General features: G+C 22.9%; 2 protein-coding genes across 4 annotated transcripts in view; one reads left to right on the top strand and one right to left on the bottom strand.

The window, feature by feature from the left end:
- LOC117174856 (mitochondrial intermediate peptidase) overlaps window positions 1-16381 on the bottom strand; it is an 87844-nt gene that overhangs the window by 5889 nt on the left and 65574 nt on the right. The window lies entirely within an intron of this gene.
- Window positions 1-16381, top strand: part of LOC117174855 (cullin-4A) — a 69988-nt gene that overhangs the window by 6783 nt on the left and 46824 nt on the right. For all 3 annotated transcript variants that reach the window (XR_004467384.1, XM_033364249.1, XM_033364251.1), the window contains exons 2-5: window positions 621-984; window positions 1076-1264; window positions 6668-6814; window positions 10097-10283. Coding sequence is in view for 2 of the 3 variants with exons in the window: in XM_033364249.1 (XP_033220140.1) it covers window positions 621-984; window positions 1076-1264; window positions 6668-6814; window positions 10097-10283 (887 nt within the window). In the remaining variant the exon portion in view is untranslated. The remainder of the gene's footprint in view (window positions 1-620; window positions 985-1075; window positions 1265-6667; window positions 6815-10096; window positions 10284-16381) is intronic.

Raw genomic sequence — 16381 nt, 5'->3', positions numbered from 1 at the left:
GTTTTAATTTGAAGGATTTTCTAAAAGCTGCAGAAAAAATTCAAAAATTATTTTGAATTTGGAAAATTTAAAACCACTTCTAGAATTCTCAAGATTTTGAAATAAAAAATTTGAAATAAAAGCCTAGACTATTTAATCGGCCTTGCTTAAAATTACTTAAAATAATATAATTTTGAAAATTTCTAAAGTTCATTGCTTGATTCTTTAATTTAGACTATTTAAAATGTTGACGTGGATTTATATTTTTGGAACTTAATCTGTATCTTTGAACTCTATAAATGATCATAGTTCTAAATTTTGCAGTTTATTTACATTTCATTTAACATTGTTTAATTGAAAAGTGTTAGTACCTTCCATTTGGTACGTATACATTTTTGAGCATTTGAATACACGATTTTGGTATTGAAAAACTTTTAAACTTTAATTTTAAAAGTTTGGAAGTCAAATATTCCACATTAAATATCTTAATTTGTTGTTTATTTTTTATTGCTTTATATGGAAGAATGTTTAGAATATAGTTTGATTTTTTAAAATTTCTTCGGCCGTAAAAAATGTTTGCGATTCGAGAAATGACCTGGAATTTTTTTCTTTCATAAATTCGATAAATTCGCTTTTTGCAGATAAACCAAAACTACCTGAAAACTACCAAGAAGAAACATGGGAAAAATTGCGGGAAGCCGTGGTGGCGATACAAACGAGCAAAAGTATACGTTATTCCCTCGAGGAACTTTACCAGGCCGTCGAAAATATGTGTAATCATAAAATGGCCTCAACACTTTATTCTAATTTAACAAATTTGACGGAGTCCCACGTCAAGGCGAATATAGAGCAGTTCGTGGCCGAATCTATGGACAGACACATTTTTTTGAAGAAAATGAATGAATGCTGGCAGTCGCATTGTCGGCAAATGATCATGATTAGGAGTATCTTTTTATACCTCGACAGAACCTACGTTCTGCAAAATTCCGGCATTTCTTCAATTTGGTAGATAACTTTCTTTAAAAAAAATAATATAAAAACCGTATATATTTTTATATTTTTGGGTATAAAATCACTGTGAATTATTTGTTTACAGGGAGATGGGACTTTATTTATTCAGGCTTCATATCGTTTTAAATAACCTCGTACAAACACGAACTGTGGAAGGACTTCTCATGCTCATAGAAAAAGAACGACAAGGCGATACGGTGGATCGCACTCTTCTTAAATCTTTACTCAGGATGCTCTCCGATTTACAAATTTATCAAGACGCCTTCGAAACTAAGTATGTACTTTTGATTTTCCGAGTGGCCGCAGGGTCAGGGAAAATCAGGAAAAATTCCAGGGATTTTTTTGGTTGGAGAAAGTCACTTATTTTTAAGAAAAAAAAGGGAAAATTTTAAGTAATTTCTGTAAGAAGCACTAAAAATAACTCTAAAGAATAATTAGGGCTCGCAAAAAGTAAATTTTTTTCTCTAAATACTTTTTGGTCATTTTTTAAATGATAAAGTCAGTGGTTTCATAGATTTCAATAATTTGGAAATAAAAAAAATTGCAAAGGTTTTGAAATATTTTAGGGTATTTAAAAAGATTTCAAGGAACTTCAAATTCTTTTCAGTAATTTATTATGATTTCAAAGGATTAATTTAAAAAAAAAATTCGAAAGATGCTAATGAATTTTTAACTGATTTCAATAATTTAATAGGATTAAAATTGATTAAAAATATATTAAGGTATTTTTTCCTAGAAAAATTCAAGAGCTTTAATAATTTTGCAGGGATTTAAAAAAAATTAAAAGAATTCAAAAATTTTTAGGGTATTTTAAAAGATTCCAGGGAACTCTGAATTCTTTTCAGTAATTTAATATGATATCAAAGAATTACAAAATTTTTAGGAAATTTTAATAATATGAAATGATTTCGGAAGATTTTAGAATATATTTATAAAAAATTCCAACGAATTTTCAAGAGCTTTAAACATTTAGAATGGATTTCTGAAGATCGCAAAGGACTCGAAACATTTTAGGGTACATTTTAAACGATTTCAAGGAACTATTTTTTTTTTAATTATAAAAAAAAATCCAAGAAATTTTCAACAGATTTCAAAGGATTTTACGTTATTTGGACAATTTTTAAGGAGTGTTCAATAGCTTTTAAAATTTTGAAGGTATTTCTAAAGACTTGAGAGGTTTCGAAATATTTCAGGGTATTTTAAAAGATTTAAAGGAAGTTTTTATAAATTTTAATAATGTGAAGGTATTCCAGAGAATTTTAAAGAGCTTTACAAATTTTGCAAGGACCCTAAATATTTTAGGGTATTAAAAAAGAATTCAATTAACTAGACTATATGTCGATTTCTGAATTTTCATGAATTATTTTGAAATCTTTTAGGGTATTTTCGAATATTCTAAAATCTTTTTAATAGATTTCAATAATTTGAATAGATTTAAAAGGATTTTGAAGGTGTTAAGGTATTTCAAATACATCCAAGGAATTTTCAAGAACTTTACAAATTTTGCAAGAGTTTTTGAAAGATTTCAAATGATTCGAAATATTCTACATTATTTTTAAAAAATCGAAGATATTTTTAACAGATTTAAAGGATTTTAGGGTATTTTAAAAAATCTCAGCGAATTTTCAAGATCTTCGAAATTTTTTTGGTATTTCAGAAAATTCGAAATATTTTAGGATACTTAAAAAAATGCCAAGATATTTTTAACAAATTTGAATGATTTGAAGGGATTTCAAATAATAATTTTGAAGCTTTTAGGGTGTTTTTAAAATTTTCAACGAATTTTCAAGAGCTTCAAAAAGTTTTAAGGGATTCCGAAGAATGTTTAATAGATTTGAATAATTTGAAGGAATTTCAAATTATTAAAAAAAATTTCAAGGAATATTCAAGAACCTTAAAAAGTTTCAAGGAATTTAAAAGGATTTGAAATATTTTAGCTTAATTAAAAATATTCCAACTAATTTTGAATATTTGTGGTATTTTAAAAGATTTCCAAAAATTTTAATAATTTGAAGTTTTGTAAAGAATTTTAGAGCATTTAGAAATATTTGTAAAGATTTTCAGATATTTTAAAAGATTCCCCCAAAAATGCCGGATTGATTTGAATAATTTGAAGGAATTTGATATAATAATTTTTTAGATTTTAGGGTATTATTAAAAATTCCAAAGTATTTTCAAGAGCTTTAAAAAGTTATGAGGGATTTTGAAAGTTCTGAAGGTATTTTAAAGAATTTTCCCAGATTTCACGAAATATTATCAGATTTCATGTAATATCACAGAATTCAAAAATATTTCAATGGATTTCAAACCATTTATGTCGGAAGAATTGAGGAATTTCAAATATTCCTAAGAGATTTCCAAAGAATTTCATATATTTTAAGATGCCCAGAAATTTCCAATTCATTTAAATAGTTCGACGGGTTTTTATGCAATAATTTAAAAAAAATTTAAAGTATGATTTTTTGATGTTTTTAAAAACTCCAAGGAATTTTCAAGAGCTTTAAAAAGTGTTGAGGAATTTTGAAAGCTCTGAAAGTATTCTAACGAATTTTCCAAGATTTCACGAAATATCAAATTTCAAGTAATTTCAGAGAATTTAAAAATATTTGTATGGATTTCAAAGAGTTTAATAACATTTTCATTACTTCATGTAATTTTACAGAATTTCCAAATATTTGAATGGATTGTAAAGCATTTTTTTTCAAGAATTGAGGAATTTCAAATTTTTTAAAACATTTTAATATATTTCCAAAGATTTTCGTATATTTTAATATTCCCAGAAGTTTTCAATCGATTTAAATAATTTGAAGGAATTTTAAATAAGAATTTTTAAGATTTCAGGGTATTCTTAAAAATTGTAAGAAATTTTCAAGATTTTTTTTTTAATTTAGGGTTTTTAAAAGATTGTCAAGGCTTTTAATGATTTGAAGGAATTTAAACAAAAATTTTCATCGAATTTTAAAGAATGTAAAAGATGTGGAATGATTTCATAAGACCTATAAGAAAATTTACAGCATTTTCCAACATTTCACAAAATATCAGATTTCATGTAATTTAACATAATTTAAAAATATTTTACTAGATTTCAAAGAATTTATTGTTAAGCATTAAGGAATTTCATAGATTTTCAAGTATTTCAAGGCATTTACAAAGATTTTTGAGATTTTCGGATAGTTTAAAAGATTTCCAAAATTTTCCAATTGATTTGAATAATTTGTAGGGATTTTTAATTATTTTAATTTTCGCATTTTCATTCAAGGATTTTTTTTTATTTTAATAATTTAGAAGGATTTCAAAAGATTTGAAGTCTTAATGTATTTAAAAAAGTTCTAAGGCATTTTCAAAAGATTAATTAAATTTCGAGTGATTTTAATGATTTTAAGGGATTTAAAAATTTTTGTTATGGGTTTTTAAATAATTTCATAGAATTACGAAAGATGTGAAATGCTTTTATACGACCCTTAAGGTTTAAAATATTTTCAAAGATTCCAAGAATTTATTTTCATGAAGTGACAAATTTCTCATAGTTTCCAAGATTTGAAGAGATCTTCAAATATTTTTTCCAATTAATTTAAATTCATTTCGAATTAACCCTAAATTCTTATTAATTGATCCTGAGTTCTTAAAAATTCTTTCGAATTTTTTTCATTCATTTGAATTTTTCCAAATTCTACTCAATTACATGGATTTTTTAAAATAAATTTTGTTTTACTTTTTGTTTCAATTCACCCTGAAGTTTAATTTGTTAGTGAAATTGATAAATCTGAACATATAAATAATAATTGAACACTTATTTTTGGTAGAAAAAATTTGAGTAATTTTAAGAAATATCTAGAAGTTTTCAAAAGATTCAAAATTAATTAAAAACTTGAAGTGATTTTAAGTTATTTAAAGGAAGTGTGTTAATATATTTTTTCAGAACTTCTAAATATTTTTTTTAATTCATCGATTTTTTCCTAGAATTTTTGGAAAATCCTTCGATTTAAAAAAAATCCTTAAAATCTTCTAGGTTCTTTTTTTATAATTTTTGAAATCTCTTAAAATCTTTTAAATTTTCTGTACTAATTTTTTCTGCAAATAATAAGTGTTCTATTGTTATTTATAAATTCTAATTTTAAGGATTTTTGTGTTAAATTTACAGAATTTTTTAAAAGTTGTAAACAAACATTAAATTCATTTGAAAAAATTTAAAACCACTTTTAAATTTCTCAAGATTTTGAAATTAAATTTTAAAGCTTTTTAAAGATGCTTGAACTTTTCAGAATAAAACTAATTTAACTTCTTATTTAAGAAGTGCTAAGTCTTTAAAAAAAATTATATTACAATTTTTCATGTATCGAGCTTAAAATTACTTAAAATAATATATTTTGAACATTTTTAAGTTCATTGTTTGATTAATTAATTTATAGTATTGAAAATGTTAATGTAGATTTATATTTTTGGAACTTAATCTGAATGTTTGAACTCTATAATTTATGAATGTGAAAAACTTTTAAACTTCAATTTTAAAAGTTTGAGATTCAAGAGTTTTACTTTGAATGCTTTAATTTGTTGTTTGTTGTTTATTACTTAAAATGAAAAATGTTTAGAATAGAGTTCGATTTTTGAAATTTCATAGACCGTGAAAAATTGTAGAATTTTTCTTATTTTCCATAAATTCTTCTAAATTCACTACAATTTTACTGGAATCTATGGAACTTTTTGTATTTTTTCAAAATCTCTATCATTCTTTTGAATTTAACCTGAATTTTTTTGAATTTTTATGAATATATCCTCAGTTCGTTAAAATTTATATGGAATACTTACAAATTTCTTTGAATTCATTTGAATTCTTTTAATTTCAAAAGAAATTAGTCACTTTTGGTCACTTTTGCGGTTTAAATGACATCTTTCTTCAAGTAAGTTAGGCTGCGGCAGCCCTGAGAATGATAAATCTAAATTAAAAATGATAAAAAATTTGGACAATCACAATAAAATGTTCCTGTTGAAATTTGACAAAAAGATATTTAAGATATTAAAATGATTTTTATAATGAAATTATAATGTTTTTATAATAAACTATATAAATTTTAAGTAAAAATATAAAAAATTAATTATAAGGATATAAATATTAAAATTATTATTATAAATTTATTCATATGTAAATTAATTTTATTTATTAAATATATATTTAATATCTTAAAAATAAAATAAATTTAAATTTCTTTTTAATTTTTAAAAATTAAACCATTATTTCCTGAAAAAGAACAGAAAAATAATTCTTTTTTTGGACAAAAATAAAAAAGACGAAAGAAAAATTCGTGTTGTCAAAAAAAAGAAACTATTGTCTTTTCTTTTTTAGGAAAAAATATATTTTTTAAAATTTCAATAGGAACATTTTATGGTGATTTTCAAAATTTGGTCGTTGGATTCTTGGTTTTATTTCGAGGAATTCTGCAAATTAATTTGATTATTGGAATTGAAATTGTATTTTAATCTTATTTAAATTTCTTTAACTGTAAATCCTAATGGACAGGGAAAATGAAAAATTAGTTAGGAAATTTTGAAAATTAATTTTTACAACCATCCTTATTTCACTCTTCTAATTCAAAATCCAAACTTATATAAGAAATATTATTCTTTCGATTTGAGGAAATAAATAAATTCGGTGGAAGAGGACTAATAATTTATTTTCTAGGTTCCTTCAAGCAACAGAAAGATTGTACGCAGCGGAGGGTCAACGACTGATGACAGAACACGACGTTCCCGAGTACCTGGCCCACGTAGATAAACGCTTGCAAGAAGAAAACGAGCGTCTGTTACATTATCTCGATACCTCCACAAAGTAAGATTTTAGGAAAATACTAAGACAATTTTATTTTTCAAAATTAATTAGCATATTCAGGGTGGCGAATTTACCCAGGAATTAAATTTAAAAATCGAGAATCGAATTAAATACCGGGAAAAATCATAGCAAAATTGAGGTTTTCATAATTTTAGTAATTTTGCTGAACTTAAAAAAGTGATTTTTACTTGATCTGCAGTTGCAGGACACATGAGTGAAAATAATGATCGTTTTTATTATAGGACAGAGAGTTTCGACAAAGAAATATAATTTCCCTTGGGATAGGAATTTTTTTTAAATAGAAGAAAGGAGTTACAAAAAATCCTTGTTCCAATTCAAAATTCGTCCAAATTTAAAAAATCTTTCATCCAAAGCTTAGAAAAAGAAAGAAGAGAATGTTTTCTCGGAAACAATAAGCCGTCATTTATTAAAATGCAAAGATTTTTCAAAAATTGGTGGGAAGCGACGGTCAGAAAAAATTCAATTGCACAAAACATGGCTACTATTTAATATTTTGATTCTTGAAATAATAAAAAACTATTTTTTTTCAGATATCTGACTTTTGGTACATCTACCTTAAAAATTAATTTTTCTGTTGAAAGATTCAACATTTTCATTGAAAATTTGTCTTTTTTTAAAGATGTAACTAGTTTGTTGAAAATCAAATTTTGAATTAAAACTGTAACTTCCAGTAGAAAATTTAACTATTTGGTTGAAAAATTGACCTTTGCTATTTCAAAACACAACAACTTGGATGTAAATTTGTCTTTTTAAATTGAAAATTTATTTTGTTGAAAATTCACGTATTTTGTTAAAAAAGTCTACTTTTTTGATTGAAAATCGACTTTTTGATAAAGTTCAAAAAAATTAATTCTTTTGTTGGAAATTGAATTTTTTATGGAAGATTAAATATTTTTATTAAAAATTAAATTCTTTGTTTGAAAAAGAAGCTGCTTAATTGAAAAATGGTTTTTTATTTGGATAAAAAGGAATTTTTTACCGAAAACTTAACTAATTTAATGAAAATTTGTTTCTTTTTTGGTTGAAAATAATTTTTGTCTAAAAATCAAAATACAATTCCAGTTGAATATTTTATCATTTTAGTTGAAAATTTATTTTTATTGGTTGGACATTCATTTTTTGACTGTAAATTTATTTCAATTTTTGGTTCAACAATGAACTTTTTCAGTTAAAAATTCGCCTTTTTCGATTCAACGTTTATTTTCTTATCTTAAAACTTAATTATTTAAATTGGTTTCAGTCAAGAATTCATTGGTTAACATGAGAATTATTATTTTTTTACTAAAACTGTAACTTCTATATTCTGTTAAATATTGTTTTTTTTCTCTCTTGCGTAGTTTGGAAAAAGAAAGTATTTCTGAATTATAAATTACTTTTTTTTACATTTTTCGTTAGGAATTTACCTGCTTTTTCTTGAAAATTCAACTACTTGCGGTTAAAAGCTAAACTATTTTGTTAAAAATTAATTTTGCTGTTAGAACATATAATTTTAATTGAAAATTTATCTCTTTTTAAAAAAGTAACTAGTATGTTGAAAATAAATGTTTGAATTAAAAATTTAACTATTTTAGTACAAAATTTAACTATTTCGTAGAAAAATTTACCTTTTCTAGTTCGAAAGTCAACAACTTGGATGTAAATTTGTCCTTTTAAATTGAAAATTCACCTATTTTGTTGAAAAAAGTCTACTTTTTCTGGTAGAAAATAATTTTTTTTTGGAGGTGAATCTCATTTTGCAAAAATTGTTATTTTTTAATGAAAATTCAAGTAATCCAGTTAAATAGTCATAATTTTAGCTGATAAATTCGTCTTTTAGGTTTGAAATAAATTTACCTGGTTGGAAAATAAACTATTTTGCTGGGAATTTAATTTTCTATTGAAGATTTATTATTTTAATTAAAAATTAATTTCTTTGGTTGAAAAATGGGTTTTTATTTAAATGAAAAGGAATTTTTTTAAACCGAAAACTGAAGTATTTTAATGAAAATTTGTTTCTTTTTTGGTTGAAAATAATTTTTGTCTCAAAATGAATATAGTATTACAGTTAAATATTCTATAATTTTAGTTGAAAATTCAATTTTTTGGCAGATCATTCATTTTTTGACTGAAAATTTAATTCAATTTTTGGTTCAACAATTATCTTTTTTAGTTGAAAATTCGTCTTTTTTGGTTCAACGTTTATTTTTTTAACTTAAAACTTAATTAAGTTCTTTTTAGTTGAAAATTCATTAGTTAACATGAAATAATAATTTTTTTCACTAAAAATGTAACTATTCCATATTATGTTGAATATTGATTATTTTTTTCTCTCTTCCGAAGTTTAGAAAAAGAAAATATTTCTGAATTATAATATAAATTTTAAAAATTTTATCTTTAGGAATTCACCTGTTTTTCCTTGGAAATTTAAATTGAAAATTAATCTATTTCGTTTAAAATTCACATGTTTAGTTTTTAAAAAAGTCTAATTTTTTGGTTAAAAATATACTTTTTTTGTTAGTAGAAAATAATATTTTTCTTTCAAAGTTAATCTAATTGTTTAAAAATTCCTTTTTGGTTGAAAATTCAAGTATTCCAGTTAAATATTCATCATTTTAGCTGATAAATTCGTCTTTTAGGTTTGAAATCAATTTACTTGGTTAAAAAAGAAACTTTTTTTTTAAGATTTATCATTTTAATTAAAAATTAAATTCTTTGGTTGAAAAATGAACTTGAAAATTAATTATTTAAGTTCTTTTTACTTGAAAATTCGTTAGCTTTGATTAACCATTTTTTTGTGCGCAAAATAAGTAACTATTCCATATTCTGTTGAATATATTTTTTTCTAGTTTAAAATTCAACTATCTGGTTTAATTTTAATTGAAAATTCAACTATTTCTTTAAAATTGATGTATTTTGTCGAAAAAATGTATTTCTTGATCAAAAATTAATTTTTTTGTTTTAAAATTAGTTTTTTTTTTGTTGAAAATTAATCATATTGTTTAAAAATTTATATTTTCGGTTAATAATTTAAGTGTTTCAATTAAATAATAAAAATTCATCTGCTTGATTCAAAATTTCACTATTCCAGTTCATTTATTTTGCAATTTTTGGTCAGGTCTTTTAAGTGATGTTTAGACCGGGAAAATTAAAAAAATCAACCAGGAAAAATCTGGAAATGACCGGGAATTTGAAATTGTCCGCTAAATCGTCGCCCTGATATTTTATCCTTAAAATAATAATTTTTCTGTTGTTTCTTCACCATTAACATGTTTTTTTCTCCAGATTTTCTCTCATCCACACGGTAGAAAAACAATTATTGTCCGAACATGTTTCGAGCATTCTTCAAAAAGGATTAAGTGGATTATTAGACGAAAATAGAATCCACGATTTGTCCCTTCTTTATAATTTGTACAGTCGAATCAAGAATGGACTTGTAGAGCTGTGCTTAAATTTCAATAGTTACATTAAGGTATGTTTCAGGGTATTTCCATGTTTTTTCTTGTACTATTTTGTAATCAGGAAACGTCCATTAATTACGTAAGTATTTTTTTCAAAGGATTTCAATATTGAAGAATTTCGAAGGATTTTAAGGAATTGAAATCGATTTTCAGGGATTTGAAGGCATTTTAATAGAGTTTTAGGGATTTTAAAAGGTTTCGAAATATTTTAAAAATAATTTATGGTATTTCAAGGAGTTTTAGAGGATTTCATGTGATACAGAAGTCTTTTTAAAAATTTTGAAGGACATCAGGAGGCTTTAATGGGATTTCGAATTAAGAGAATTCAAAAGATTCCAAAGTATTTCCACATATTTTAGAGGCTTTCGTAAGATTTAAGGGAATTTCAAATAATTGAACAAATCCAATGCGGCCTCTGGGCCATGAAACCGGGAAATGCCAGTGAATTTATTTTTTGATCGAGAATTTTACCAATTTTTCGAGAAAAAAAGTTCTGCCCGACTTTGATTTCAACCGGTTTTTAAATAATTAGTTAACTTTTTATCTTTTTAAATTATGGTATAGTTCTGTTTAGAATGTGTAATTCGAAAATCTTTCACTTTAAAAATATTCCATTTTTAATTTTAATTTTTAAGCGTACGTTTTAATTTCAAGATTTTTAAAATGCAATTTCAGGGTGGCCGCTGGACCGGGAAACCGGGAATTTTTTTTTTGACCGGGGAAAAACAGGAAATGAGTGATTTTTTTTGTTTGACCGGCAATTTTACAAATTTGTAAAAGAAAAATCTGTCCACGTTCGATTTCAACCGCTTTTAAATAGTTAGTGGAATTGTTATGTTTTTCAATTATGCTATTATTTATCTTAAAATCAGCAATTCAAAATTTTTTTACTTTAAAAATTTTCTATTTAAAATTTTTATTTCTAAGCTTACATTTTTAATTTAAAGAATTTTCAAATGCTTTCTTGAAGACTTGAATAAATAAAAAATAAAAGCCTTTGACGTTGAATATTTTGGATAAAAAACATTTTTATTTAATAAATAAATTTTTTTTGTAATTTATCTCTACTTTAAGCAATAAAAAGTGATCAAAAATGATTTGACGAAACGCTTTTAAACCAGTTCAAAATTTAAGAATTTTCCGATTTTAACGTTAAAAGTTAAACAGTTTAAATTTGAAAGTCTTTGTCATTAAACGAATGTGAACGTGTGGCTGAAAGTTAATAAAATATTTTCAACTTAAAAATAACTTCATAATAATATATTCTTAATTAAAGGACTTTATTAAATTTAACATATTGTTTCAGTGTAAAATATTCCATTTTTAACCCATTTAATTTGAAATTGTTCATTAAAAAAAAAGATTAATTATTGAATATTTAGCAATATTGAATTTTTATTTAAGAAAAGTAAATTGAAAGCAAATATTTAAAAGTAAAGAATCCTTAACTGAATTGTTTGACATAGAAAGCCTGGAATCGTTAAAATTTCTAAAAGCCTTTAAACTTTGAACTTTACAGTTTTAATTGTTGTATTTGAAAAGTGCTTAATTAGAAAAAGTGAAATTTGTACATTTTGATGTACAATTTACAAATAAAATTTTGTAGAAAAAATTTGAGTAATTTTAAGAGATATTTAGGAGTTTTAAAAAGATAAAAAATTATCATGTAAATTTTAGAAAGTTTTTTTTTAATCTTGTAGAATCTTTTTTGAAAATTTGGTTCAAATCTTTGAAAGACTAGTTTTAATATTCTCTTAAAATAATTTTTCAAAATGAAAAATTATTCTTAATTTTCCTAGGAATCTTAAGAAAATATTTTTATTCTTTTGAAGCCTTTTACAATTCTTTAAAAGAATTAAATTTTTTTGTTTAAAATCTGCGAAAATCTACATATTGTTTTATATTAGGCTAGCATTTCATAATAAATGTTCAATTCTTATTTATACATCCAAAGAAATTTTCTAAAAATTGCAGGATTTTCTGAAAATTGTAGAAAAAATTCAATTCATTTTGACAGATATTTAGAAGTTGTGAAAAAATTTCCAAAAAGCAAATAATTGAATTTGTAATTTAAGAAGTGTTCAGATAAAAATTTTGCAATTTTACAATATTTAATGTTTCTAGCTTAAAATTCCTTAAAATTATATAATTGTGAAAATTTTAAGCTTCATTGATTGATTTTTTAATTTAGATCATTGGAAATGATAACGTGGATTTATATGTTTTTGTATTGAAAAATGTTAGTACCTTCAATTTTATACGCGTAAATTATTGAGCATTTGTATAAGAGAAATCTTCATTAAAAACTTTTAAATTTCGATTTTAAAAGTTCAAAATTTAACAGTTCCACTTTGAGTGCTTTTATTTGCAGCTCAGTTTTTATGACCTCAAGTTTGCGAACCGGGAAATGACCGGGAATTTATTTCGTCGATTAAAACGGCCATCCTGAATTTCAAAGACTTGAACAATTAAAAATGAGAGGAATTTGAAATCGAAGATTTTGGACAAAAAACATTTTTGGTTGATCAACACTGAATATAAATGGATTTACGATTTTTAAAAATCAACTTTACTTTAAGATTTAGAAAGGAAATATTAATTGATTTTACATGACGATTCTGAATCAGTTCACAATTTTCGAATTTGCAGATTTTAATGTTAAAAATTTAACTATTTTAATTGGAAAGTCTTATTAATTAAACAAATGTAAAAGTCTGATTAAAACTTTACTTCAGACTAAAATATTTAGTTTTAAAGCCATTCAATTTGAAATTGTTTAATTACGAAAAATTAAAATTACTGAATATTTATAAACATCTGACTTAATTTAAAATCAGTAATTATAAATTAAATATTAATAACTAAACAATAAAAAATAAACTTTGAACATTACAATTTTAATTGCTCTATTTAACAAAATGTAATTTGTAACTCAAATTGTTGAATTTTGATGTATAAATAACAATTAAACCCCTATTATTATTATAAAAAATTCAAGTGAGTTCAAGAGGTATTTGGAAGTTTTGAAAAAATTAATTTAAAATTTTGAAATGATTTTAAATAATTTAAACCGACAAAATGCGGCTATTCATATGAAAATTTCGGTGCAAATAGTCTATGGCCTAATTTCGAAAAAATTTAGAAGCATTTTAAGAATTTTGAAAGACTTCAGAAGAATAAAAAACATTTACTTGGAAAATTGAAAATGATTTTATATTTTGAAAAATTAATTTTAAGAGAATATTTAAAAAGATTAAAAAGTTTTAGAAAATTTTCAAACATGAATGTGGAACATTTTAAGGAAATTTCATTAAATTTGGTAGGATTAAAAAAAAATGTGTAAGGAAATGTTTAGAAAAAATTAGAATTATTTGAGAAGATGCTTAGAAGTTCTGAACATTTTTTTAAATAATTAAAAATATCAAAAAATGCAATACATGTAGGTGTTTTAAGATGTATAAATAAAATTTTGAAGCATTTTAAGGATTTTAAAACTATTTAAAATTATCTAACTTTTAATTTATAAAGTGTTTAATTTATTTAAAAAATGTAAACGTTCAATTTTTAATGGAAAAGGATTTAAAATAAGTTTAAGAAATTTAATGAAGTGTCGATGAGAATCTTACGAATTAAAAAAAAAAAATTTGTCAGTTTCATTTCCCCAGTTTTTAAAAATAATTGATCGAATTGTAATTTTTATCATTTATGATATAATTCGGTTTATAATGCGTAATTCGAAAATCTTTCGCTTGAAAATGTTCTTCAGTTTTAGATTTAAATTTTCAAGCGTAAATTTTTCATTTAAAGAAATTAAAAATTCAGTTTTAAAAGCTTTAAAAAATAAAAATTAGAAGCGTTTGAAATCTACAATTTTTGATTTAAAAAAATTTGTAGTTTATGAGCTGTGAATTTAAATTATAATGATTTTTTAAATTGAACATTAAGGATTAACAAGTGAATAATAATTGATTTTACAAGACGATTCGGAATCTATTTTCAATTTAAAAATAACTTCCAAATCATTTATTAAATTTAAATTATTGTTTTAATATAAAATATGAAAATGGAAACTTTGTAATTCAGGACAAAAAAAATTACTTAATAGTTAGAAATATGTGACTGTTCATTTAAAATTAGTAATTAAAAATCAAATATTTAAAACTGACAAATACTAAGCATTGAACGTTATAATTTTAATTAAAAAATTTAATTTACAAGTAAAATTGTTAAATTTTCATGTATAATAAAACAACTATTATTCCTAGAAATATCGAGTAAATAAAATAAATAAATAATACTAAATAAATTCTGTTAAAAGTACTTTTTTCTGAACTTTTTTTTTTTAAAAAAATCATCTTTTTTGGTAGGAAATTAATCGTTTTGGTTGAAATTTCATTTGCTTTGTTGAGAATTACTTTTTTCTGGGTAGAAAATTAATTTTCTGGGTTGCAAATTAATCTTTTTGTTAAAAAATTAATTTCTTTGGTTCAAAATTGAACTGTTTTGTTGAAAAAAAAATATTTTTTAAATTGAAAATTTATTTTGTATTCTTAAAAATTTATATTTTTGGTTAAAAATTAATTTCTTTCTCTTGAAAATTAATTCTTTTGAGCGAAAATTGAACGTTTGTGGTTTAAAATTAATTATTTGGTTGAAAGTACATCATATTTTATTGAAAATTCGTATTTTTATAAAAATGTATTGTTCGTGGGTGAAAATTGATCTGTTTTGGTAGAAAACTAATCTTATCAATTGATACTTCATATTTTTGGGTAAAAATTCAATTTTTTGGTTGCAAATTTTACTATTTCGTTGAAAATTCGTCGTTTTTTTGTTTTAATTAATTTTTTAAACTGAAGCTTTAATTTATAAATTTTTTTGTTAAAAAGTGATATTTTTTAGTTGAAAATTCCGCTTATTGGTTTAATAATTCATTTTTTTTTGTATAAATTTAATCTGCGTGATTGAAAATTGTACTATTTTGTCGAGAATTATTTTTTTAAAATTAAGTCTTTCAATTGAAAATATAGCCTCCATTTTTGGCTGGAAATCCAACTATCCTCGTAGAAAATTAATTTTTCATTGTTGAAAATTAATATTTTAGGTCGAAAATTCAACTGTGATGTTAAAAATTCAGTTTTATTGTTGAAGATTCATAATTTTAGATGAAAATTCATTTCTTTGGTTAACAGTTTAACTAATTTGTTAAAAATGCATGTTTTTGTTGAAAATTAATATTTTTTGATAGAAAATTAATCTTTTCGTTACAAAAATTAATTTCTTTCGTTCAAAATTGGACTGTTTTATTGAAAATATATTTTGTTTTTAAATTGAAAATTAATTTTTAATATTGAGAAATTATCTTTTAGGTTGTTAATTCATTTATTTCTGCTGAAAATTAATTCTTTTAAGTGGAATTTTAACTATTCCATACTTGTTTGGAAATATTCCTTTTTTATTTGAAAATTCAGATATTTAGTTGGAAGTCCATCTATTTTGTTAAAAATGGATTGTTTGTGGTTTAAAATTAAATTATTTGGTTTAAAATATATTTGTTCTGTTAAAAATTTATTGTTCATGGTTGATAAATCATCTGTTTTGGTAGAAAACTAATCTCTTGTTGAAAATTCATCTTTTTGGTTAAAATTATATTTCATTACTTGAAAATTTATCTTGTTAAAAGTTCATGCATTTTGTTAAAAATTCGACTCTTCTGGTAGACAATTAATCTTCTTCGTTGAAAATTCATATTTTTGTTAAAAAAATTAACTGTGCGGTTAAAAAATCAGTTTTTTTGTTGTTCAAGATTAATCAAAATAATTCAAATAATTCAAAATAATTTTTTGGTTAACAGTTTTAACAACTTCCTTAAAAAATCGTGTATTTTGTTAAAAGTTCATTTTTCTGATAGATAATTAAACTTCTTCGTTAAAAATTGGTCCTTTTTATTGAAAAATTAATTTCTTCGGTAAACAGTTTAATTACTTTCTTGCAAAATCGTGTATTTTGTTTCTTTGAAGATTCATCATTTTAGTTTAAAATTAATTTCTTTGATTGATAATTGAACTATTTTGTAGGGAAAAAAATGTTGTGAAATAATATTTTTAAA

Source organism: Belonocnema kinseyi, chromosome 6 (genome assembly GCF_010883055.1).
Source record: "Belonocnema kinseyi isolate 2016_QV_RU_SX_M_011 chromosome 6, B_treatae_v1, whole genome shotgun sequence".
NCBI lineage: Eukaryota > Metazoa > Arthropoda > Insecta > Hymenoptera > Cynipidae > Belonocnema > Belonocnema kinseyi.
Note: the sequence above shows the minus strand (reverse complement) of the source record. Positions and strands in the feature narration are given on the sequence as shown.